Raw genomic sequence first — 27,154 nt, 5'->3', positions numbered from 1 at the left:
ACTGGAGTGGTAACTGTAGATGTTCACAAATGTATACTGTCAATGTATATTCTGGTAAAATTGTATGGAATACTGTCAATGTATATTATGGTAAAATTGTATGGAATTTCATTTTGTATGAATCAAAATCCACGAGATTGGAGGATGGTGTTTTTTGGGTGAACGGAAATAAATCTTGGTCAAAATAATGTTGGGATCTGTAAATATTTATGATCATATCACACCAGCCATTAATATATTAATTCAGTATCTATAATAAAACATCCAAAAACAAGTCTGTCATCTCTATCATACTATTTGTAACCATTGTTTATATCTCTGGGGATTGCAGTAAATGTGACCTTGACTTTTCAGCAGAGGACAAATATCAGGAAAGTCTAATGATAATACATCTAATAGACTATAGTGATATACATGTATTATAAAGATTGATTATATATATATATAGGTAGTTCATACTTATTATTCCAGAATATATGCAGCATAGTTATATTATACTTATATTATAGGATGTATATATATAGAGGGCAAAGCACAAGTTACAGACAAGTACATATTGTATGATATACATATGTTATATGATATAATGGGCACAATCTAGTTTTTATGGCGATGTTCTTAGCAAGCATGAATGTCCAAACCACTGACAAAAACAAGGACAATGTTTTGAAGCCTCTCACTGGTGGAATATAACCAGATATGAATTACAAACTTCCCAGGTAGATAAATTAACAATGGCCACAAATCATCAGCTTTGACAATGACCTGGCCTAAACAACAAGAACAACTGGGAGTCATTTGCACATGCAGGATCACCAAAAAATTCTGGTAAGTAACAGTATTGGAGACTGGCCATGCTATGGGTATGTATAACTGTATAGATTGTGTAATGTATGTGTTTTAGGTGTTTTATAACAGGTGTAATAATTTTTTTTTAACCTGTGTCATACTATCAGGTATGTTTCATGAACAGGTGTTAGCATCAGGAATGTCCTAAACCTTAACAATCAATACAAAAATCCTACCGACTACTTAATCTACTACACACCATTCTAACATGCACATTCAAGTCAAGACATATTAGTAAAAAAACAAAAAACTATCCCATTTGATCAATTATAACATTAAATCTAATCAAGTATGTATGTACCTGATTTGATGTTGTGACCTCTGAACTCTGACCCTTTTGAACTTGCTATACTAGCCACAGATATCCTCTTTTTCACCTGCGTCTCTTCCTCCTCTTCTGCATCAAACAAGTTTTGTTTACTGTCACTACTATAAGCAGGTCTAGGATTACGGTGTATCTTTTTGCCAACCCTGTCTGACCCTTCAGGACTAGGGGGACATGGTGGAGTCCCCATTAAACGATCGAATCGTTGAAGCGTGTTCTTGCCCTGAGGTTTGGGGAGAAGAGGTCGGAAGGCTGACCTTCGTTCCTTCCTCCTACTGGCGAGATCCTTCTCGTCCTCCTCACTGCTGACCTCCAGTCTGTGTACCTCCTCGTACGGCATGTCCATAGGGTTCATGTTGGCATAGTTACTGACCGTGGCACCTTCCCTGTGGCTGTCAAGCTGGGATCCTATCACATTGTCTTTCTTGTCCTTCCTATCTGAAGGTCTACTCTGTTTTGTCTGTACACCTGACCTTTCTTTCCTAGCTCCACCATCCATTTTGGATGTTTTCTGTTGATGTTCCGTCTGCCCATGTCTATGCACCTGGGTATACACATCCCCTTCAGGTGTCCTGTATCTTGCCAGGTCGTCCTTGGTAGACCTACCCCTGTCTTCTAAGCCTACAAGATCCTCAGAGCTCTTTTCTAATCCTTCACTCTGACTGGTAAACATATCTTCATGAAGGACATCAACAATGTCTGCCGGAATGGAGCCTTCGCTCAGGTCTAACCTTTCCACTGACGATCTGTCCCGTGTCGGTCCGTCTCCTGTGTGTTCATCCACCGTGTTGGGACTTGATCTGTTAGCCTCCTCTACTGCTATAGGGATAAACCACTGGTGTAACATACAATATGAGGTTTCCCCGTCTCTCCAACACAATGGTACCTACACTTACGGTTAGTTATAGCCACACAAAACACACTACAGTTAATTGTGTATTAACTTGATGCATGATGATTTAGTAGTGAAATAGACATTGTAAAACAGAAACTCAAGAAACAAATCCATGATTATTTGCCAGAACACCATGTTAGAGACAAAATGCAATTTATATTACATTGTTTTTAGTTTTCATAGAAAAAGAATAAATCATTTAGACTAAAAATCTCCATCTTTATGTATGTCTGAGTATGTTTGTTTTCTTTCAATTATGTTGCTACATCTATTTCCAAAAACAAACGAAACTAACTTACTCATTACCCATTTAAGTCTACCAAACATAACATGCATCAATTTTTCAAGCATAAAATGAGTGTTTCCATAACAAAAAACAAGTTAATTAAAGCCATGCATAATAAGTTGTTTGACAATTTTACGATTTGTGATGGGCTATCAGCTAAAATATTGATCTTGATGATCCCACTGCTGTAGGTCGTGATTTAGACAACAAAAATTAGTAGGCTTGTCTTTTTAATAATAACATGCACTAAGAACCTAAGTAAAATCTTAGTAGTACAACAGACACTACAAAACTCAGACCAGTCTTTCTAAAATCTGTGAATACTAGAAGTCCAAAAAGGGGACATGCAAACCTTTGAACACCAAAACCAAGGTGTGTAACTTGTGAACATCTTCATTATAAGGTGTGGGGACTTGTGAACATCTTCACTATAAGGTGTGGGGACTTGTAAACATCTTAAACCAAGTTGTTCTCTTTTTTTTAAAGTGAAATGTGAGACCTTATAAACATCTTGAAATATGGTGTTCAATCTTATGAACACATTACTCAAAGATGTGTGAACTTATGAACACCAAGAACCAAGATTTGTGAACTTGTTCATACCTTAAAGATGTGTGCAGTTGTAGATTTCTTAAATGTGTATGAACTTGTTGACAATTCATGCTAAATTGTGTGATATTTTTGAACAGCTTTGATCCAATTTGAATAATTTAGAGTGTTAATGCCAATCATGATGAGGGGAAGTAAATCAAAACAGGTCATTTTTCTATGGTCACTTTTAAATTCTAATTCTTTCTTACTCATGTAGAAGTGAACTAAACCTTCAGAACTCATTTAAGGAAATCAGGACAATATATTTAAATTAAGCTAGTCAAACTAGTTTCACTAGCAATTCTGCATGAATAAATCTATTACTTTGCGTATGATTTTTTTTTCCCTAATTTGTTATACGGGATATTGTATGCCATAAGACTAGCATAGAAATAAAAAAGAAGTAAAATGTAAGTATATTAGTATAGAATAATGTAACATCTAAAGGAATTTCTATATTACTGTATCTAAGTATTTAAATTCCTAATTACAGTGTACATTATTCAGCAGATCAGACTTGTGATATTATATATAGAAGTTATGTGATAGAGGTCATTTAAAGGTCGTATAAAGGTGAACATCAAGGTGCTATGAAGGTCATTTAGTCATGTTAGACCAGTCTGTTTCCAATGTGGTTTTCTCCTCACTTTGAACACATTTATTTCAAATTCTTGATATATGTTGAATAATGAATTTCATTAGAATATTAACTTGAAAAATCGTAAAAGACGATACGGACTGTCTTGTCAAAGAGAAATACCACAATTTTACGCAGAGCTATAAATATATATATGTGAGACTACACTATTTGACGAGAAAAAGGTAAGTTTGTGGTCAGTAAGAAAGTGGTGAATTGGCTGTGGTGGTAAGAGTAAGGTGAAAATGAGACTGGTGAAAATGAATTGTGGCTAGTGAGAATGAGGTAATGATTGGCTGTCTCTGATGAGAATGAGGAGATGAATGTGGCTGTTGAGAATGAGGTAATGAGAGTCGCTGGTGAGGTGATGATTGTGGCTGGTGAGAATGAAGTAATGACTGCATGTTGCTGGTGAGAATGAGGTGACAATTGTGGAGGTGAAAACAAGACATATGTGTTGTGATGGTGAGAATGAGGTGACAATTGTGGAGGTGAAAACGAGACATATGTGTTGTGATGGTGAGAATGAGGTGACAATTGTGGAGGTGAAAACAAGACATATGTGTTGTGATGGTGAGAATGAAGTGATTTACTGGGTTTGAGAGAGCACTGTACATGGTCCTCTCCAGTGAGAACAGTAAATGTGGATACAACTTAAACGATGATGTAATGAAGGTGACGACATGAAGCAATAGTAGAATAAAATACAAAATAGTACATAACAATAGAAATGTAAAGATATAGCATGATAGTTTCAAGTTATTATACCATATCCTAAATAATGTAACTTGTACATTAGATTGCTTTACATTAAATTACAACCATTGATATTCATTTGACATTTGAAATACAGATGTAAAAAAGAATGCCAGGTGCCTGCTTTTCTTGAGACTGCCCTCAAAGTAAGTCAATTAACTTAGATATATCACAGGTGTTCGTTTCTAATATCAGTATAAGTATAATACTGGGTCAAGGTCTATAATTCGGCCGGCCATATAACACTACCCAATTTCAGAAAAAGTATGATTATTAACCAACCGTATAGGATATAATAATAGGAATACTCTCAATCGACAGCCAGATAATTTATCTTTATTTTGGTATATGATACAATATATATCATGCCGTATAAATGTCACTAGGTATCCAAAAACATCGGAAAACAGCCAGATTTCAACTGGTCGGACACTGTGGTGTCCTCCGATGAACACGCCAGGGCTCTAATGGGTAGCTCAAAAACCACTGCATGTCAACATTTCAGCGTCATAAGAATGAAAGTTTGGTAGAAAACAAACTTACCGGTTAGTAAATCCCTGGATAAATACCATCCATTTGCCTAACGTAGCCCTTTGAAATTTCCGATTGAAAAAAATTATGTCTCTAGCCGCCATGTAAGTATGTGTGCAGTAGATTTGTTTTGTCGGCGTTGATTGGCTCTCGAAAATTAATTGACCAATCAACGCCGAGAAAACAAATGTACTACACACATATCAACATGACGGCTAGAGACACACATTTTTTCAATCGGAAATTTCAAAAGGCTGTATTGCGCAAATGGATGGTACATAGATAAACACTAACATACCGGTAAGTTTGTGTTTTTTACCAAACTTTAATTCCTATGAAGCTGAAGTGTTGACATGCAGTGGTTTTTGAACTACCCATTAGAGCCCTAGCGTGTTTATCGGAGGACACCACAGTGTCCGACCAGTTGAAATCTGGCTGTTTTCCGATGTTTCTGGATACCTAGTGACATTTATACGGCATGATATATATTGTATCATATACCAAATTAAAGATAAATTATCTGGCTGTCGATTGAGAGTATTTCTATTATTATATCCTATACGGTTGGATAATAATCTACTTTTTCTGAAATTGGGTAGTGTTATATGGCCGGCCGAGTTATAGACCTTGACCCAGTATTATACTTATACTGATATTAGAAACGAACACCTGTGGATATATTGTAATATTTGTTATACAGATAGAGAAAATGTATGGGAGTTACCTCCCCTGACCTACCTTGCTTCCCCATAGGTTTGTCCCTTCTTCTTCCATCAGATGATTTTGGCCGCCCTTGTCCATACATTTGATTCGGCATAGTTCTCTCCCTTGACGGACTTCCATCCACTTGGTCCCTATAATAGCCAGAATTACCTCCCCTGCCATCCCCTACCGGGAGATTGGAAGGCCTTGGTAGGCTGTTTTGACCTTGCTGTCCATGTTGCCAGTCTTTAGGATCATCAAATACAGGGTGGTCCTGTAAACACAATCACATTAGCAGATTTTATCAGAAACATATATATATAGAGATTGGCAACTCCGCCATTTTTACGATTGGCAAATGTACCTGTGTGTGTTTAGGGGTTTTAAGATCAACTCTTAAATAGTTAAATGCAGTAGAATAATTTTGATATGTTATAAAAGTTTTCAGATGGTTTGAGTAGAATTTTGAATAGAAAAAATTATATTTGAACTGATACATTAATAAAAAAAAAAATTGCACTTCCGGTTTTTAATGTCTGATTTTCGAAAAAAAAAAAAAAACAGGTAAAATTGCTGATTTTCATGCTTTCAAAAATCATATTATATAACATCAATCTAGAAAACTGGTCACATCAAACCAGGATATAATGTTTAATATTTTGTACTGATGCAAAATTATCATGTTTAAAGAATACACTTAAAAGTATTTAGCAAATGGAAACCAAGAAAAAGAGTTTCCAATCTCTATGTATATATATATATATACAGAGCTAATGCTAAACTAACAATGTGTTTCAATTCTTTATTTCTATATAGATACAGTGTATATATATATATCTGATTTTATAGCCAACATTTATTGGAAACACAGCATGTTTTAAAGTGTAATGACGTGAACCAAAACAACTGACAACATGAATTGATATATACTTGAGTCACAAATATAAAGACGTTTGCTATCAATCTAGGGGACACTTGTAGTCTATTTAACATACTTACCTTTGGAGGAAATATAGGTGTTGGATAGTTGAAATAAGATGGTTGCTGCATCCTCGTTTCTAGGTTCCTCTCGGCCTCCAGAATCTCTTCTGATGTCCTGGGGGTCTTAGCCTGAGCGATTTCCTCCACAATCTGTTTCCGTACCGAGGTCGGGAGTGGAGGACGTTGAGGTACCTCCTCTATATACTCCACACCATCATCCCGATCCTGAAGTTCTCGGAGACTTGATCTATCAGGCAAGTTTACATAGGTGTGTAAAGTTTCATTCTGATGCTCAGGAACCCTTAACTCTTGTTCCTGATGTCGGGGGTACCCTGACCCCTGATCATAAAGGTCATGTTGTGACCTTGGGCCTGGATGCAGACCCTCCTGCTGTTCCTGAGCCCTCTTTCGTTTCTGTTCCTGGTACTTAGTTAAGGTGCTATAGCCATCATCGGTATCCTCTCGTTGGTGGTGGGCATTCATAGCAGGCTGTTCTGTCTCCTTGGGAACTTTGATTGCTGGTAGTGGTCGGTTGGCAAGCTCTCGCTGTTTAGACTCGCGTGTTGGCGAGTAAAACCCCTCGTAGTCGGCTTGTCGAGGAGCCTCGTTGTCACTTGAACGTTCCGAAGGAGTATCACGAGTTCGGTGTTTGGCATACTGTGGGGCGACATCTCTACGACTCATCATCTCATCTGGCTCACGAAATCTGCTTTAAACAATTCAAATAAATATAAGTACTGATACCATGAACCTCTTTGTATTGCAATAATGTCTTGTTTTAACAGTAAATTTTGTGCAGAAGCTTCAAGCTGTCAAAAGCAGACAATAAACAGCAGAGCCACATTTCCTGTTGATGTGCATTTTTAGCATTAAACAGATATTGATAATAAATCTGAATAGTACCAATCTTAATAGCATGGTTCTCCGTAACAAAAGAACTTAAAACAAATGGGCATAAAGCTTTCATCAGAATGAAACGTGTACAAATACAGAATTAGTTACAAAGTCTTTGTTAAGTACAAATTAAGCTGTATAAACTGATTCAAGAACACATGCATTAAACTGACCACTAAACTAAACAATGTCTGTCTAAACCTCCTAATGATAATGGTACACAAATTAATAAAATAAAATAATCAAATATAAAATGACGCCCAATACATCCCAAGGACTGGTAAATTGTAAACCTATATATATATACCAGATTCCCCCTTTTCAGATTTTATGTACAATCGAACATGGAAACCTATATGTATACCAGATTCCCCCTTTTCAGAACTTATGTACTATCAAACATGGAAACTGACAGGTTTAGATCGGACAATATTTTCTCTAAAATCACAAAACCCCTGAACTGATAATTTCTACCATGAGTGCAATATGATGAAATTATTTGGAATTCTACCACCATGTACATCACCAACACCTCATGCACTGTAACCATAGCAACACAGACCACATCACATCGCAAACTGTAGCCAATGACAACACAGTAATACAAGGAAAGTTTGTAGACATTATCAATACAAAATAAGATTTAGCAGAAAAATAACTTATATTGAAATTGGAAACAATAGAAATATTGTTAGATATGGAATAGAATATTATTGTTTTTTGAGCCACAAAAAAATAGTCCACTTACATCCTGCCAAGCCAACTTAAAGTGCTTAGATTGATCAGTGATTTCAAGAAACAAAAAGCAGAGCTGCATATATATTTTAAACTAAACAAAATATGTTATAATCATCATAGTGTCATGTTAATGTAATGATCAAAACATATCAATGGGAAAGAGCGAGATTAAAATGCAGGTGTACATCTAATGTGGACCTAGAAATGAATTAATATCACTGTTATCATGTTACAGACGCTGTTATGTCATTTATTAATCTTTGTTACCGAGTAAGATTTTCAGAAATTATCTCCCTTTTTCAAAGCTACTGTTCCTAAGTTACAAAATCCTAAAAGTAAACGAGATGATTTATTGTGAAGGTACATTAAATCTCCTAAATTCTAAAAGTATACCATAAGCCTATTACAGATATCTAGCCCAAAATCTAAAGGTGGTGGCATGCCATGGAAGTCTTTTCATGTATAGTACCCATGACTAGCCAGGAGACCTGATGTAGCAGAAGAGTGAATATACATATATATAGAGAGGATTCCATAGCCCATGTTAATATATACCTGTGTAGATAAACCCAGAGTTATAATTATAGTAAGTCTACACAGAATTTTACTTGTGACTGTTACGGCTCTGCTCAAGGGGTTTTCTGAAGGGTCCCATGGGGATATAGTGATTTTCCTCAACACTTGAAACCTTCTTTTCTATACGGGCATATAATCCCTCCCTGCTGTCTGTCGGGCCCCGATTTCTGGATGAAGACGAGACTGAATGATCAGGATACCTTTGATTTGGCCCTTCATTGTAACCATGATCATGTGACCTTGGCCCTTGATCCTGTGACCTTGACGCTGGGTTGTACTGGTCCCTGCTGTAGGGGTCGTGAGGGTTTGGCACTCGTTGAGGTATGTTAGGTTGTCCGGTGTATCTATCGTAAGCTGCGTCTGAGTAATTACTGGTGTTAGGTGAGTTGTCCTGACCCCCTGTGTAACGGCCTGGCAAAGAATCCCCTCTGGGGTCGGATCTCATCCCAGGGTACTGGTCGAGACTACTATTAGGAGACAAGTCTTTGTTATAGTGACCAGGGAGGGACTCTCCCCTCCTGCCATAATCATCTCCTCTCCGTACAAACTCAGCTGGCATTGAATTAGCCTTCCTGTTTCCATAGGGATCATTATTTGATCTCGAGTGTCTTGGGTCCTGTTCATTGTTCATCTGTCTTGATTTGTCTCTAGGGTCCATATGTCTAGGGTCTTGTCTTGGGTCCATTTGCCTTGGGTCCATTTCTCGAGGGTCCATTTGACGAGCGTCATGTCTTGATCCATTTGACAGGTTCCATTTGATGAGGGTCATGTCTTGGATCCATTTGACGAGGTTCCATTTGATGAGGGTCATGTCTTGGATCCATTTGACGAGGTCCATTTGACAGGTTCCATTTGATGAGGGTCATGTCTTGGATCCATTTGACGAGGTTCCATTTGATGAGGTTCCATTTGATGAGGGTCATGTCTTGGATCCATTTGCCGTGGGTCCATTTGACGAGAGTCTGGTCTAGGGTCCATCCTTCTTGGATCTTGTCGAGGATCATGTCGAGGGTCTATTTGTTGTGGATCCTGTCGTTGATGACGCTGGCCTGCCATTTTGTCGGGATGTTTATGATGTTTAGTACTGTAACTGTATGGGTCCTGCTCCCTCTGTGGACCTTTGTCTCGATAACCATTGGGGTGCTGCCGGTCCATGTGAGTATTGTTGTGAGAGTATGGATGATTGTGCCCTGGGGGTCGGGACTGGTGCTGAGAGTATTGTCTGGGATCCTGAGGTGGAGATCTGGGGCTATTAGACTGGGAATTATAATCATTGTCTCTATGAGGATCAGATGCATATCTATTTCTTGGATCGGATGCCATTCGTGGATCGGACGCCATTCGTGGATCTGCCATTCTTGGATCGGACGCCATTTGTGGATCAGATGCCGTTCTTGGATTGGATGCCATTCGTGGATCCGCCATTCTGGGATCGGATGCCATTCGTGGATCATCTTGGAGTCGTGGATGATTACCAAGATACTGCCCATGAGGGTCATGTTGATTTCCCATAGGATCATCATCTGCAAATCTAGGATCATTCCTTGGATAGTGATTTCCGGGTGACCCTTGACCCCGATCATCCTGTGGTGACCTTTGAGGTTGCTGTGACCTCTGAGGTCCAGGGTCGTAACCCTGGGTTACTTTATTCTGCCATGACGATAGTCCTCTAGGTGTCTGGTCATCATCTTCATCCTCATCATCGTCCCAGGTCATAAAAGGTGATTTAGGGATGAGTTTAGGGAGAGGGTTGTTATTATTGGCCTCCTTCTCCTTCCTGTAGTAAAAATATAAAATGTTTACTTAATCAAAACAGACGTAATTTATTGTTTTAAAATACCTCAACAACAAAATATTTTCCCTTGTGACCAAATCATACAGTTTCTTATGAAAGAAGGCCAGTAAAAAAGAATAAGCAGAGAATATCTATTAAGATATAACACTAAAAGAAGTTAATCATAAGTAAAATAAATATTCAATATATTCGAAATATATCCAAGCGTGGTTCTTTTTTTTTGTACACTTACGAAGGCGGATTTTTGAGTACTGCTGCACATTTCAGGGCCTCAATCCAACGTGTGCGATCGTCTTGTGTATCAGAAGCAAACATGTATGTCTTCATATTATTATGCTCAGCCTTAAAGGCAAATTTTTTACTGGTATCTGCGGGACTACACTCCTCAATTCTGTAACTCGGCAACAGGATGGATCCCACGGTGTGGTTCTCTTTGTCATCTATAAAACAGAGGCAACGTCTTATGGTTACATACAGAAACCATAGCAATAAAGATTTAAAGTAAAATACAGAAACCAGAGCAACAAAGATTTAAAGTTACATACAGATACCAAGTAACAAAGATTTAGTACATAAAAACCATAGCAACAAACATAGCAACAAAGATTTAAGTTACATACAGAAACCATAGCAACAATAAAATAATACAACAAAATAAACAAATTAACAGAAACCATAGTAACAAAAATTTACACATAAAATACATACAGAAACCATAGCAATACAAAGATTTAAATAGAAACCAGAAAACCATAGCAACAAAGATTTAAAGTTACATACAGAAACCATAGTAACAAAAAGATACAAAATTACATACAGAAACCATAGCAATAAAGATACAAAATTACATACAGAAATCATAGTAACAAAGATGCAAAATTACATACAGAAACCATAGCAACAAATAGTCAAAGTTACATACAGAAACACAGTAAAATACATTAAAAACTAATGCAGTTACAGAACCAAATAAGAAATATATCTGATAATCATGATACAGGTTTACAATTCCTTCCTTCAATTACATGGAATCTAAAACAAATGCTTTGACATATATTAGCAGATAGACTTCATAAAGTTTGTAAAAACACCAAAACAATGTGATAAATAGATTTGCATAGCCAAACAATACATTGATTAAGCATTTACCTTTGTAGAAGAAGAGTCCAAAATTTGACAGGACACACCATCGTTTCTTCCATGTCTTCCAACTTCCACTCTCCTGTCAATACAAACCAATAAAGTGAGTTTCTATTTCCTGATTGTGTCACAGGTTAGGTTATCTCTACATCCCAGCTAGGTTACTGAGACAGTTCTGGGCTAACGAGGAAATCATTGTGATAGCGCATATATACAGTAGTCACCATAAGTGCAATTGTTCAATGTAATAGCTTAGACTTTCAAGTGGTTGGTTTGTTTTTTTTTTAATTTTTTTTTTTGGAATTTTTGTTGAAGACTTTATTATAACATTCAGGGTCATTTAAAGATATATGTATGGTGTACCAGGTTTACAGGGTGGAGGGAAGCTAGAGTTCTCGTAGAAAAACCATCAACTCCTGGTCAATGCTTGATAACTAACCTAGCTGTGTCTGATTGTGTCAGGATACAAACGTTCAACATGTTCAATAGTTTAGCAGAAATATTCGATGAGCACATTACAAATGTTCATCACAGACAAATGTTCAGTTTAGCATAGCTATTCAACAGATTATATATTATTATACATTTCATCCCCTGAACAACAATTGATAAATGTGTATTGTTTTCCTCTTGATACCTCACTCGTACTGTCAGTAATAAGTTTGTTTATCAGGACAATAAGACTTTTATGAGCAAATATATCAGACCCTTTTTAATTGGACAAGGTCACCATATATCACTATCTGAGACATTCAGTCCATGTACAACAGCTAAAATATAATAACAATTAGTTATTCATTGTAATTTCAAATGAATAATATTGAATCTCTTAAAAATGCAGCCCTGAAAGGTTTTTAATTTGTACTTAAAACTATACTTTGTTTATCATGCTTTTAAATGTGGCAGATGGAACTATACATTATCAAACTGACATGCTTTTAATGTGGCAGATAGAACTATACATTATCAAACTGACAAAGCTTTCTAAGACAATAAAGTAATACTTCCAGGTACTTTATCAATCTTACAGGGACTTTCTTTACAGACTATCAAGCTAACAAGACTTAATATACAAGACAACATTGGACAATACAAGACAATAGTTCCAGTAGATACAATGTAACCTAACCTAGGATACACAGATTATAATACCACAATCTAACATTCTACAACAACCCTCTCCATCCTAACATCCTTATGGACCACTACACCCAAACATCTAAGGCCTTCAAGCCACAATCTGGTCAGTTTATTTCCTCATTACAAACATTCTATAGATTATATTACACTGCCAGTCACCCTGAATTTCAGTCAGGTTTATTTGCTATACATTCCATCTTCAGATTTACTCCCCAAGGCAATCTGCAGAACTGTTCATTCATACAAGTCAGTGCTTTCTTTCTCACTTCTAATCATCACACTACAATTACTGACAGACAACTCCCATCTCACAAGGCCCTCCCAAAGTCTAATGGATACAAAAACAGTATAGTTATAGACATTGTATTCTAGCACTCAGAAGCAAAATGTGCCCTTCAAACACCACATCATACTTGCCAACACTATATGGATGACCTAAACACACTACCATTTTTACCCCTCCCTTCCCCTATTCAATACTATAAATGAACAAAAGATTTTTGATACCTGCCCTAATTACTGCAAACCAGCTTATTTCCACAGTAACTTAATTTGCCGATTTTTATTTTTCGATTTAGACTCAAGAGGTTCTAATATACCTATAATTTCTAATTGTCCATGAAATATGCGAATCTAATGGCATGTCAGAATAAGTTTACAGAGACAAGAACCTTTTGCTCTAAATGTTCCAATCATCTACACATTTATCTTAAGACTCTTCACTATCTTTTGTACACCTTTGACTGCCTTTCACTTTTACCTCCCCTTTTTCACCCCAATTTCCTGTCCACAATTCCCTACCTGTCGGTACAGCCAGCCCTTAAGGGTTACCATGGCGTTATCGTCTCTTTTGGCAGGTGGTGCTTTTAGTGGCCTACAAAAAAAGGTAAAAAATCATGAAAAGTCAGTTGACAACAGTTATTTTGGTATTTGACATATGCTATATATGTATTCCTTGATATAAGAAATTATCTTTTCACAATTTGAAATAGAATCATTCAATTGAACGTCTTCTTTCTGTGACTATTGCGTTTCTAAATGAGCAGATCATGATTCATTTAACCTAAGTAATAATGTACAGGTGTAATAAACTGTTTATAGGTATAACTGGAACACCTGGGGACACTAAATCATTTTATAGCGTTGTACCTGTATTTATCTTTTACCTGTGTCAATTAAAAATACATTAGAAAACTATAGATCAAGGTCTTACCAACACGAAGATGATCTTCAGAGCAATCATTAAAGCTAAGCAGTGGTAATTATCGGTGTGTAGGTAAAGGGACTATAGAGGTGAGTAAAAGTCTTATTTAACCTTATTTACTACAATTTCTTCTGATAACAGAGTTGGTATAAGCTAGGTCAATCAACTAAATTAAAGGTCAACCAAGGTCAAACCGATTAAAAGGAAAAAAAAAAAAAATAAGGTCAACCAAGGTCAAACCGATTAAAAGGAAAAAAGGTACATCCTCACTCATCCCATACAATCTAAAAGCCAATTTGTAAAATTTTGCAAATCACTGTGTTTAAGCATTATTCAGAATCTTGGAATTCAACAAAATTAAAACCTATACAAAAATTAGCAATGATATACAATAGGATGATAATTAAAATTCCTATTAAGCCGGATACCTTGTCTATCGAATTTAAATCCAATATTGGAATTGTTGTAGTCAATTTAAGAGGTCAGAGGTCAAAGGTAAACTCTACATGTACCATATGACACATATTTATCAATAATGTTCTGTCTATCATGTGCTATATACAACATCTTACAGAGAAGAATTTCTAAACTCAAATGTAAAGTCTGGAATGCTTTTACTAATATTTTGCAAGATGAATGTACCATATGACATTCATTTTCAAGTGTGAAAACATCAATAAACATCAGTGAAAATTGTACCGATTAAACTCATTAAATTAATGGAATGCTTTGAAATCAAAATTGATTTAATCCAATGCACTAACTCCATAATATTGAAATATGTAGTGAGATATACGGAGTATTCCAGCCTGATCACACCTACCTCATGCTGTCTTTTCTGACGTTCAACAGATCTTTTATGAATTAGTTATAACACCTTCCTCACAGAATATTCTCCATCAGAAGTTTTCACACACACTAATACACTTCTGTTACAAACTCAACAAGACTTCACACAATACAGGCCTGTGTTCCCTCCACTGATAACCATACATTAGCATCCTCATGAGACTGGATTCATTATCTCATTACTTGCACTTTTAAAATGATTATCAAACAATGGTGTGGAGTGTTGTACAGCCATGTACTAGTGGGTGCACCAGACGGGCTGGTCCAGGGTGTAGGATGAGGAGGAGGGTCTCTGTTGGCAGCTATCTCCACTCTCACACAGAGATGATTCTGATAGCAGGTGTAACTCTACAACTTTTATTTTCTTTACGCCTTCTTACAACATGTTTCTCTCAGAAGAGACATATACATTTCAATATAATTTTGAGAAAAAAATGTTCAAAGGTGCTGCAAGTTCAAGGTCAGAAACAAGTCTAGTCAGGGATCTGGTTTCCAGATCCTGTTTTATAATTAGATTTCGGTACAAATTTTCAAAGTTCAGACAGAGGTTAAAACTCTTCACTTTCAGTAGCCGTGTAAGTGTGTATGTTACAGTAGATTCAATTTCAAGGGCTGAAATTCTACATATCACAAATTATTTCATAGATGTCTGGCCAAGCACTTAATTGACATATAGCCAATTCAAGGAGGAGAGATACAAGATGAGAGAGAGTACAGGAATGGGTTTGAATGGCATCATGCTTTTATTGGAAAAATTCTGTTTCCATGCCAATCTCTAGGTCAAGGTGTACATGTCCGCTATGATAAATCTAGTGTTCCTTGGTTACATTATAAATACACTGGACAGATATTTGAGAAAATGACATGCCTTTCACTTTGAAAAATGTGTTGGTATTAGATCTCTTAATTAAACACTCATCAAAGTGGTATGCAAAATCTTAAACATAAAGATGTTTCCATTTTCAACAAACCCCATCGTTTTGAAACCTAATATATCAAAATTTAAAAATTTTGTCAACTTCATCAGTTATATTCCATCTTTGAGTTACAGAGTTACTTCCCTTTTAGGTAGGTATCCAGTGTGATGTTATAATTTTTGTGCATGAAAATTGTATTATTGTTTTCTCTGAAAGATATCAATACCTACCCACATAGGTAAATAACTAAGTTAATGCAGTGAAGACATCAAGGTGTCTTTCTTTTAATGCACAAGATAACTTTCACATTCCAGCGTACTTACAGAAAATTGATGATTACTTTACATACCTTAATTTATTTGGTGAATTAATCTTTATCTGTAACAGAAGGAGAAAATATGTTAACAGACAAGCTCAACTAAACATCTTAAAACACTGATCAGCTTTTACAAGGTGAGCATAACATTATTTTCAAGTTACAAGACTTTTTTCCTAGACTAGTTTTTCATATAGCATAAAATGAAGAAATGATCTGTGAAAATAAGATAATGCAAACGATGGTGATAAGTATAAAAAGAAAGCTTTCATATTCTAGGTTAATAGCCAAAAATGATGCCACACATAAGTAAAAAACGGCCACCTAAAAACTAGGCATGTGAAGAAAGATACAGCACCTCAAAACTCTATAAATTACAAAATACCATTTCACTAAAATAAATCCATGAAACCCAAATAAAAATATAATAAATTTAAAAATCATAATTGAACACATATTATGCAAAATGTTGAAATGTTTAAATGATTAAATGTTGCATCATCTGATTAACCATGCATGCATTCTGATTTTAGGGTTATGTAATCATTCAGGCATCTTAGAATTGGTTTCAGAAATCAAATGAATTAACAAATTACAACAAGTTATAGTTTCTAGATGAATACAACACATATTAACGTTCACATAAAACACCTGAGTTATCCCCCTTGGAAAGATTATAAAGCGTTATCACACTACTATTATATTATGTCAGTCATTAGAACCAGCCAAACTGCGGTGTACCTTGTCTAGATTCAGCTCATTTGTGGTGAAGATTCTCCGCAATGGGTACTGCAGATTAATACAAATATCTCTATATTCCATTATTCTACATGTTCTTTTTAAAAAACAAATCTTGAAATTAATTAGATGTTTTCAATAAACAAAAATTTTCAGGAATCATTAAATCATCTTATTCTAGTACCTTCCACTCAGATATCAGTTTTTCGCATTTTGTTTTTGCTAATTAACCTGCTTATAAAAATCATTAAATGAAATTTTAATATAGCCAAAGTATAAATTAGCATTACATACTGCAAAAGGTAATCTAAATCATGTATGCATTGGTGCAAGTAAATTATTGACAATGGGTGTCTTTTAATCAGTGAAATTGTTTCAGGAGATAAAATATAAATTTATACATCAATTTTTCACATTAATAAATATTGAATGATTACCAACAGAATGAGGCCACTGAAGTAACAGATTTGTGGAGTACATAAGATTAAATCTCTCCCTTAAGGACTGAAATGTTAGGTAACTCTTCCTTTAAATTAACTATGGAATGTAGAATTGTAACATGGAATTCCCCTTAGGGTACAGTACCTGAACCGTTTAACGTTCCCAAATTTGCGTTTCGTTTGCGTTTGCGTTATTTCCGTTTGCAATCGTTAGCGTTAGCTATCGTTTATCGTTAATCGTTATCGTTTGCGTTAGCAATCGTTAATCGTTAGTTGCGTTTACAATCGTTTGCGTTAGAAATCGTTTGCGTTAATCGTTAGCAGGACCGACTTCCGCTAACGTTAACCACTAAAAATAGAACCAAATGCCGGTGATATGCTTTGACGATCCGGATATAATGTTCATTTTTATCTACTAAGATATTACGTTTACCGCTTCGTGTATCCACGACGACTGATAGATTACACAAGAAAATAGCTAAAACAGATAATAAAAATATAAAAATGTTATTACAGACACGCTGCATAATATTGTTCTTGTTATGTTAAATATTATCAATGTACGAAGAACAAATAAATTCGTGAAATTTAAAAATCATTAATATGACGAGTTTGAACACGAGGAATAGGTGAGATTTGTCATTTACATGTACATACTTTTAAACGCAATTTATTAGTACTTTTATTTATATGAAAATGGAATAAAATGATGTAAATGTTTGCAATCCTACAACTACATGTAGAACACGTGTAGATAATTCGAACTGTGCAGGGGTACGTTACATTGTAAGCCTTCACACATACTGTACGCGTGTCAAATCAGCTCATATCAATAAAAACTGGACAGTCACGGGCACCCGTTGTTATTTGTAACTGGAATCTCTTCAATTCCCAGCGTGACGCGCACGGGTATTTTACCTGTACAGGTATATAGGTCACGACTGGTGTTACCTTGTGTCGACCCCCTGTAGCTTGCCACGGGCGGAGTTCACCTGTAATTAACACCTTCTTGGGAGGGAGATTAACTTTATACCCAACTTACCTGTGCCCCGTACACTGTGACAGTACATTTCACGTCCATATATGTACTGTCGTATTTCAAAGTTTTGATGTGTGCAATATGCTTTCCTATAGTATAGATTACGTTGGAAAGAATTAACTTACACTTATACATTGTATGAATAATTAATTTGTTTAAACTGTAAATTGAAGAGTTGCTTGATGTGAAATGTGATCAAATAACTATATTTCTTACACCAGTTACAAATATACGTAGAAAATTGTCGCAATGCAATTTTACAGTATATAATATTCAGTGTACATACATGTATGCATGTGCATCACTATCTTCATCGTCGTTGTTATTAATGATTATGCATAATTGACTTAATTTGAATATAAATAACTGGAAGTGAAATATTTTCATTCTTTATATCTTTATTATATGCATGAACTATAAAATGAGAGAACTGCAAATGGTGAAACACGAATTCAAATGTTCAATCTTTATTACAGTAGCTGTGGCGTATGTACGTGCATTTGTAAATGTACATGTACGACCCTAAAATCGATGCCTAGTCAATTGTAAGCAATGGGCTTTTATGAATGCACACCCTAGTAATATACAGCGTGTAATCCGTTATGAAACAAATATTTCGAGGATACAATTTTCCATGGTAAGCGGAAGAGCCTTTCGACAATCTACAAAAACCCTGAAACTTGTGATTGATGCGGGAAACACTATAAGATGTTAATTATTACAATTGTTGAGTTATGAAACATCGATAATAGAAATCAAACATATAGATGGAAATTTGATTTACTGCATTTTAAATGTGTTTGTGTGAAAATGTGTTATTCGTCATTTCAATACCATGATACTATTTAAAGTACCAGTATGTGACGGTAATATTATCAATAAAGTGTTGTTGTAACAATTTGTTTATTATTTCTTAAAATGTCGGACAAATATGACACTTAGAATAATACAATTCTCTCTTAATACATACGGCTGTACACGTAATTTGTAAACGTACGTGTACGTGTGAAGTGGAAACTTCGTATCGAGTACAGTCGTGTTTGACTTCATTGTGTTATTATCAGTAAAGAGATGTTGTAATAATTTGTTATTTCTTAAAATATCGGGTAAAATGACACTTTAGAATAATACCATTCTTTCTCCATACACACAGTTGCACATGTAATTCATTTTGTAAACGTACATTTTGTACATGTAAAGTGGAAACTTTGCATTGAGTACTGTCGTCTTTGACTTCATCGTGTCCATATAGTTTTCATAGGCAAATGTTTATATGATATACAGAAACTTTAATCCCGAACATACTCCAGTTTTTCTTGTACTTTCGTTTGTATTTCAGAACGTCAAGATCCGTAATTTATTTACCGTCAAGCCGTGTCCGTGATTATAACAATGGTATTTCCGGTTTATCATAGCCGATCGTTTTGCGTTTTGCGTTAATCGTTAATCGTTAGCCGGTTTTGCGTTAATCGTTTATCGTTAATCGTTAATCGTTAGCGTTAGCAATCGTTAGCGTTAGCTAACGGACGATTTTTTTGCGTTGCGTTTGTGTTAGGCTGGGAACGTTAAACGGTTCAGGTACTGTAGCCCCACACAGACGTGATAATTTACCTGACACAATTACCTTCAACTCATCAAGAGCCTCGTCTTATCTTGTATACTAAATATAAACCTTAACATGGATCTTGTTTGATTGTAATTTTCTAATGTATACATAAAATACATCAGAAAATTAACTTTACAAATTTTTGAAATTGAAATTCCTTTCACACACCTGTATTTTTGTAACAATCATTAGGGCAACTACATGTAGGATGTTTTAGCCTATGTCACTGTATCTTCTAATATCTGTTGTGGCTTTTAACAATTCTACGCTAATCAATAAATCAATACAAAACAAGATATAATACTTCTCTGTTTGACAATCTCGGCCCCTCCCAAGGGATAGAGACTCCCTAATACTATTAAGATACAGCCCTTTTAAATCAATTTAAACCCTCGTAAATTATATACCTACACAGGCAAAAGTGCCACGCATGTAAATCATGCGTGGCAATTTTCATGTGATTTTCACATGAATCTCATGCGTAAATCATATGATTTTTTGACACGCATGATTTTCGCATGAAAATTTCATGTCATTCTCATATGATTGTCATGCGATTTACATGTCATTTATTTTACACATGAGAATCGCATGATTTTTGTTAAATTTTAAACTTTTCCTAAATTTTGATATTTTCACTCTTTTGCAATATCTCATGTCATTTTTCGGTATATTCTATAAAATCTGTTTTCTCGCTAACTGATTGGATTGAGTGTTAGAGACTATATTGTATGGGCGGTATGTGCTCTTGATTCGTGCGAGGCAACTAAAAAAATCCAGATATATATATTAAGTACATACCCGCGTCATGTTCGGAAAATATCTTCCAAAAAAGTCCAAAATGATTACATCAAAACTCCACACGAAAATAGGAACAAAATTTAAACACTTTTGAGAATAGATTTTTAAAGAAACGAGAACTTGTTGTCATGAAAGTGATACCAAATATTGCTTTTGTGTAAATATGAAACCGGCCCTATAAAACAAATATAGGCCTAAGTTATTTGTTAGTGTATAGGTGCGTCATATTTGAAAAATATTAAAAAAAAAAAAAAGCGGTTACATTAAAACTCCACACGAAAATTAGGATCAAAACATATCTTTGAGAACAGATTTTAATGAACCAAGACATGAAATTGATACCAAATATTGCTTTTGTGTAAAAATAAGTCCGGCGTATGATTTTTTTTTTTTTTTTTACTTTCCAAATATAACTTAATGCAACATTATTAAAATATTTTAATAACTGCCATATAACTGCATTTGATATATATATACATGTAAGTTAACTGTATTCAATGTAAAACATAATGGTATCCCGAGCTAGAATATATCAGGATTTAAATTCTAATTAGCCATTAGGAACCATATCTGTCAGCAATATTTGATCTAATACAAAGGGACGGATGTAGACTGATTTTTTTAATTAAGCAAATTGCAAAATATTCAAATATTATGGTCATGTTTAGGATTTGAACAGTGACCTTAATTTTGTGTCCTTTAGAAATAACCTGAAAATATACATGTAAGCTTAAATAGGCTACCATTCAGTATAACATTACAATTGCAAATATGCATTAAAAATTATAATGGAAATATCCTTGTCAATTCTTAGATCTAATTATAAATATTTGGTGGTCACTGATCATGGCTTCAAAGCCAACTTTCCACCGAGTTAGGATGGAATCCCGGACTTGCACAAGACTGTGACGTTTCTGACGTCACTAAACATTCTAACAACTGGAATCAAGTGTATTCCGGACATATCTATCTACATCAAAAATAATACTCGCTGATTTTAGTTCAGCCAATAAAGTTAGGTTCTTTTTTAAAATAATTCTTAAAGATAAGTAGCAATTAAAAGGATTATTATTTTTCAATCTAATAATTGAAAAATGTCGGTATATCTTCACGTAATATGCTATCCGGATTATGTCGTTTCAGAAATTACACCATCCCGGAACCGATCGCGAAGGACGCTGACAAACGGACTTGACGAATGTTGACAGCAGTTGAATAACAGCTGAACAATACATGGTAAGTTGTACTGGATGAGGCATATAGGGCCTAACCCGTTGTAAGTCAACTTAACAGTTTTTAATTAGAATCACAATGCTTGTTTTTTTTTTTAAATAATGGTGATCAGAACATGCACTGATCAGTGATGAGCCACTGTCACTCGCGATCGGCATCAGTTTAACTAAAAAAATACAGTGTGTCGTTGCAACATTACAAAATAAATATAGGCATGCAAAATCAAACTTTTATGCTCAAAATGTTTAGGAAGTAAAACAATACCATGAATACATGAGATAAATCTGGAGTCAGAATTAATCAGGTCGTTTCGGTGCCGAGTTGTACAGTTACTAGGTGCCTACATGTAAGTCGTTTCGGTACAAAGGGAGTCGTTTCGGTACAAGCGAGAGTCATTTCGGTACATTAGTTATTAATGTACCGAAATGATTGTAAGCTATTTGGCGTATAAAATAAATACTGTTAATTAGTGTTAAAGTTATCTATTTGTATAAAGCTTTAGTTGGAATATTACCGGTTTATGATATTTTGAAACAATATTTTAAATGGGCGATACGCATTGATACATTAGATAAGTTTTATTGAAGTTTCATAGATATTTGTCTTCTTAATCAATGTTATTACTTATGTAATCCTTTGATTTTTTTTTCGAAAAAAATGAACATGGTTGTTGATTTTTTAGGTTGATACCACCAATGTAATCTCCAGCTCCTGTGACAGACAGAGAAGGCTACAATACAGGACAATTTAATTTTCATTCAAGGTAAATATAATATATATTGCCTGATGAATTAATCAGTAAGCAAACATTCAAGTGCAGACCAATCTTTTTGTGAAAATTTGCTTTAGTAAAGTGATAGCACTGTACAGAGCTACATTTTAGGTTCTACACTTTTATGAGGCAAGCATACCAACAAAAAAAGGAATATCTGACTGACATCCATGAAAACAGGTTAAAAAATATTTCAATAACATAAAATTGAAACTTACATAAATAGTTTGAGTCAGTGGTTTTCAAGTGGGTCTGTCAGGTTTAGGCAAAGAAACAATATTTTATTTTAGGCCTAACTGATAAACATATGGCATATATCAAGGGGCCCTGCTTAAGTTAGAGTCTGATATATCCTTATTGTGGGTCAGTCATTTATCAGGGCCCTTCCTGACTTTCCAGTTTTCTAGTTGTGCATGCATGTACATACATGTGCTGATTATGCCTTTGTGTTACCGGTAATTATTGTTCATCCGTGAAATTTAATAGATTATTGTACAATGCCCTATGTAATATTTTCCCATTTTGATTTTTACAGTGAAAGGAAACATGAAAAGAGGCAAGCAACTGGAGGAGCTGAAAAACTGCAAAATTGTGAAGCTGTGTTATGCAAGTTACACCATTTATTGATCAATAATAGGTAGAATGCAAATGGTTCAGATGTCATCAATGGATCAGCTCAGCATCCAGAAAGTTGATCATGGGAACTTGAACTGGCATTGACATGAAAACAGCTTAATTTGAAAAGGACATTTTCAATGAAATCAACTTGTTAGGATGACAAGCCTTGTTGGAAAAAGTGTTTTTATCCCACAACAAAAGACTGAACATTTATATCAACTGGAAGACAGGAAATGGACTTTGATATCCAGTAGTGAATCTAGTGTTGAAATAATAAGGCAAAAGGCATAGATAGTTGAAAGCTTAATGTGTCACACTTATAGACTGACAATTTAACTACATATAAAATGTTGTATGTGTTATTTAGGATATGCATGGAGAATTAATTTTGTTTTACAGTGTATCTTTTGATTGTTTGTGCATAATCAAATTGAAATGAATAATTTTCATCTTATCTGATGAGTTTTTGTCTGTTCCTTAAATTACATTTTGATATAATTTGAGATTTGACATAGGATTGTATTGCTAAGTTACAATAACATAATGCGAGATATGACATTTGACATGGAATGCGTTCTTGTTATATATAGTACATTTCTAGAGAAGTTCTAGAACAATTGGAGAGTTTTTCTTATCATCATGATAGAATGTCTAGACATGGGACATATAATTCACAAATTTATTAAATGTGCTCTTTTTTGTATTTTACATACATAATTTGATTAATTAATTACAAATATAAAATGCAAGAGAATATATTACACTATATGACATAATTTACATGTGTGATATGCATCACCATTCACATATATACAATACATGTGAAAAGCATGCGTGGCACTTTTCGGCTGATTTACATATGATATAATTTACATGCGTGCAACGCATGTGATACGCATGATTTACATATGTGGCTACACATGATTTACGCATGTTGAAATTTACGCATGAGAATCATGCGTTTCTCGCATGATTCTCATATGTGGCTACACATGATTTACGCATGTGGAATTCTACGCATGAGAATCATGCGAGAAACGCATGATTCTCATATGAATTTTACGCATGATATACAGGTGTGCTCTTTACAGCTCAAATACGCATGAAATTTTCGCATGAGAATCATGCGTTTTTCACATGTATTTCATGCGTGGCACTTTTGCCTGTGTAGATTTGTCAATGTATACCCTCAACAATACATCAATGATCAGATTTAGATAGCATCAACAATATTTACGTAAATCAGAATTAAAATTTAGTCATCTGCGAAATGATCTTCCCTGGCTGCGTCCAGCAGAGGTATTGAGGTCAGTCACACATGACTGGGCGTGGGAAATCGTTGTTTGTGTACAGTTGTGATAAATGTAAACAATCAAAATCTGTCAATATCCAACTACGGCTAATATTGATCTATACATCCTACAGCGAATTTTATTCAGACATTTATGAATCGTAAATCCAGCTTAAATATTCATATCTGTATGATATGTAATAATAGTATATCTATATGTTAGTGCTGTGTGACTGAATGAAGTCAGCTCAGATATCCAATATAGAACTATACATTTCTAAAGTAATCCTATATTACAGGAAATACTGGTGAAGGGTTTTTCTAGTGACGCTAATTCTATCCACAATTCACATCAATAAAGCCATCAATGATAAAAACACATTTCTAATCTATGAAGGATGCTTGAGACGGAAGCTGAAATATAAAACTAAATTATAGATCTATAATCAATATACAGAACCTATGATCACTATCATATCCTGGTGATCCCCTAATGAAATAGAAATTTCTGATAAAAGATCCCTCTAATTATCTACTCCATGGGCTATCCGTAATTTGACGAGGTCACTAAATACCACCTGATCTAGACATCTTTTATATTCTACCTCCCAGTTGTTCAAAAAGTGATTAGGCTAATCACAGTTAAACGACATTTTTCACATCAAGGTATATTCCATAAACAAAATTTTATAATATTTGTACAAACTTTACCTACTTGCTTAATTTAATGAAAATAAAATAAAATTAATGAAATCAGTATTGAAGCAAACTTAAGCTAATTACCTTTTGAACAATTAACCTTTGTTAAAAACAACTTAACAAGAATGGGTATGTTTAAACATATATGTGTGACATTTCAGACTTTGATGCTACCATCTGTTAATCTCCCAAAGGATCTTCAATAAAGGTATAAGACAATTTCAACTTCATTTCAATAAACAAACTTTTGCATAAATCATCTTTCCTTATACATAGATACCTTGAAAACCAGCTTAAGGTTATCAGTTAATTGAATTTCTACTGAACATTTTTGAAAAACGTTTATCCACCATAAGCTTTTATCATACAGTATGCAGTACAGTTTTTGAGAAAATCTATGGAAACCAATTGTGGATGAACAGACAGACAGACACTGTGATTACATATATAGAGCTCCCACACTAGAGAAGTGTGGCCACAATTAATGCACATTACTGTATCTATTATCTAAATACTGTTCTAACACAATATCATCAATGTGATGGCTTTACCCAGTACTGCCAACACCCAACTTTGGTCTGTAGCAGGGAAATACAAGAAAACATCATAACACTACCTAAAAGTAATGATACTGGGTACTGTCACTGCAAAACTAGCAACTTAAATTAATAACAGTAATTCAATATAGGGTTTCAAGATCCCAAAATGACGTGGGTAAATTATGATGAACCGTTAATAAGCCTCACCTTTCAGTGATAAGACATTACAAAAATAATGTCAAAATATGATGTCACAATCATCAGAACGTGGGACTAATCATCGGTAAATTGTGCTTTTCTTCCCATATTGTGGGGTCTAGAAACCACTGTATTGACAGGTTCAAAGGTTATTATGTATAGGGTAACCAAAAGGGAATCTATAGTCAGAAACTAGAAAGTGGAGTTTGGATTGGAAATAAAAATAGATCAAATCTGTGGACTGTAATAGCATAAAGAATGATTAGATTTATATATCATAATATAAAACAGTACTAACCTGCCTGTCTGTAGGACTCCCTGGGGATAGTGGAGAGACACCTGGTGGGGAACTGTAACATACAAAAACATCAACACACTTCAGAGTTTTTAACACTTCTAACCAGTTTGAAATGAGCTAAAATACTGCATCCGAATTACTTAGTGTTCATGCTACTATAAGTGTTTCTATTAATAACTGGAGTTATTTTTTTTTTTTTTTTTTCAAACTAAATGAAAACTTCGCAAGAAACTAGTAGGAAAAATTCAGAGACAGAAATATAATTTAGTTAACTATTTACTCAGTAGTTTACATGCAACATTTCAATTCATTTTCAACATCACATACAAGAAAAGATAATTCAAGGGAGATAACTCCATAACTGTTGAAAGTAAGATGACATATTCTATACTGGTATCTTTTATAAACAGCTGATTACCTGAATATCCATCTCTGAAAACAGTCTGTCATATCAGTCTGATTTCAATATTTCTGGGTAGTAAATGATATTATTCTGAGTTTGAATGACGATATGATCCCCACTCTATCACTGGATATATACCTATGACTCAGGTAACCTCGTCACAGGTGTTTGACAGTTACTGATCAACGTTCTGTGTACATCACAGACATATCACACACACAATAATGCTCAGTACTACAGATTCTACTATACAACTCTCAGTATTCCTCACACTGACCAGATTGGATAGATACTTGTGATAAATCCAACAGGAATCTATCTAAAACAGATAGTGCACTTACGAGATACATGTATATA

The 27,154-nt window shown here is 34.8% G+C and overlaps 1 protein-coding gene and 1 long non-coding RNA gene across 15 annotated transcripts in view; one reads left to right on the top strand and one right to left on the bottom strand.

The window, feature by feature from the left end:
- Window positions 1-27,154, bottom strand: part of LOC138329260 (trichohyalin-like) — a 74,780-nt gene that overhangs the window by 21,332 nt on the left and 26,294 nt on the right. For 5 of the 14 annotated variants that reach the window (XM_069276106.1, XM_069276119.1, XM_069276115.1 and 2 more), the window contains exons 5-16: window positions 26,395-26,446; window positions 16,864-16,911; window positions 16,156-16,184; window positions 13,638-13,710; window positions 11,706-11,778; window positions 10,789-10,996; window positions 9,649-10,538; window positions 9,537-9,593; window positions 8,962-9,496; window positions 6,572-7,262; window positions 5,609-5,846; window positions 1,151-1,993 (exon numbers count right to left, since the gene is read on the bottom strand). In XM_069276106.1, the coding sequence (XP_069132207.1) occupies window positions 1,151-1,993; window positions 5,609-5,846; window positions 6,572-7,262; window positions 8,962-9,496; window positions 9,537-9,593; window positions 9,649-10,538; window positions 10,789-10,996; window positions 11,706-11,778; window positions 13,638-13,710; window positions 16,156-16,184; window positions 16,864-16,911; window positions 26,395-26,446 (3,737 nt within the window). Of the gene's footprint in view, window positions 1-1,150; window positions 1,994-5,608; window positions 5,847-6,571; window positions 7,263-8,961; window positions 9,497-9,536; window positions 9,594-9,648; window positions 10,539-10,788; window positions 10,997-11,705; window positions 11,779-13,637; window positions 13,711-14,863; window positions 15,106-16,155; window positions 16,185-16,863; window positions 16,912-26,394; window positions 26,447-27,154 lie in introns of those variants that run through there. The other 9 variants (XM_069276112.1, XM_069276118.1, XM_069276117.1 and 6 more) reach the window with 7 other exon arrangements.
- LOC138329262 (uncharacterized) lies at window positions 21,562-23,823 on the top strand. Its single transcript, XR_011209433.1, has 3 exons — window positions 21,562-21,982; window positions 22,662-22,742; window positions 23,287-23,823. It is a non-coding gene; the product is annotated as an uncharacterized lncRNA (long non-coding RNA).

Source organism: Argopecten irradians, chromosome 8 (assembly GCF_041381155.1).
Source record: "Argopecten irradians isolate NY chromosome 8, Ai_NY, whole genome shotgun sequence".
NCBI classification, from domain to species: domain Eukaryota; kingdom Metazoa; phylum Mollusca; class Bivalvia; order Pectinida; family Pectinidae; genus Argopecten; species Argopecten irradians.
The sequence above is the reverse complement of the archived record's forward strand: the minus strand, read 5'-3'. Positions and strand labels throughout refer to the sequence as shown.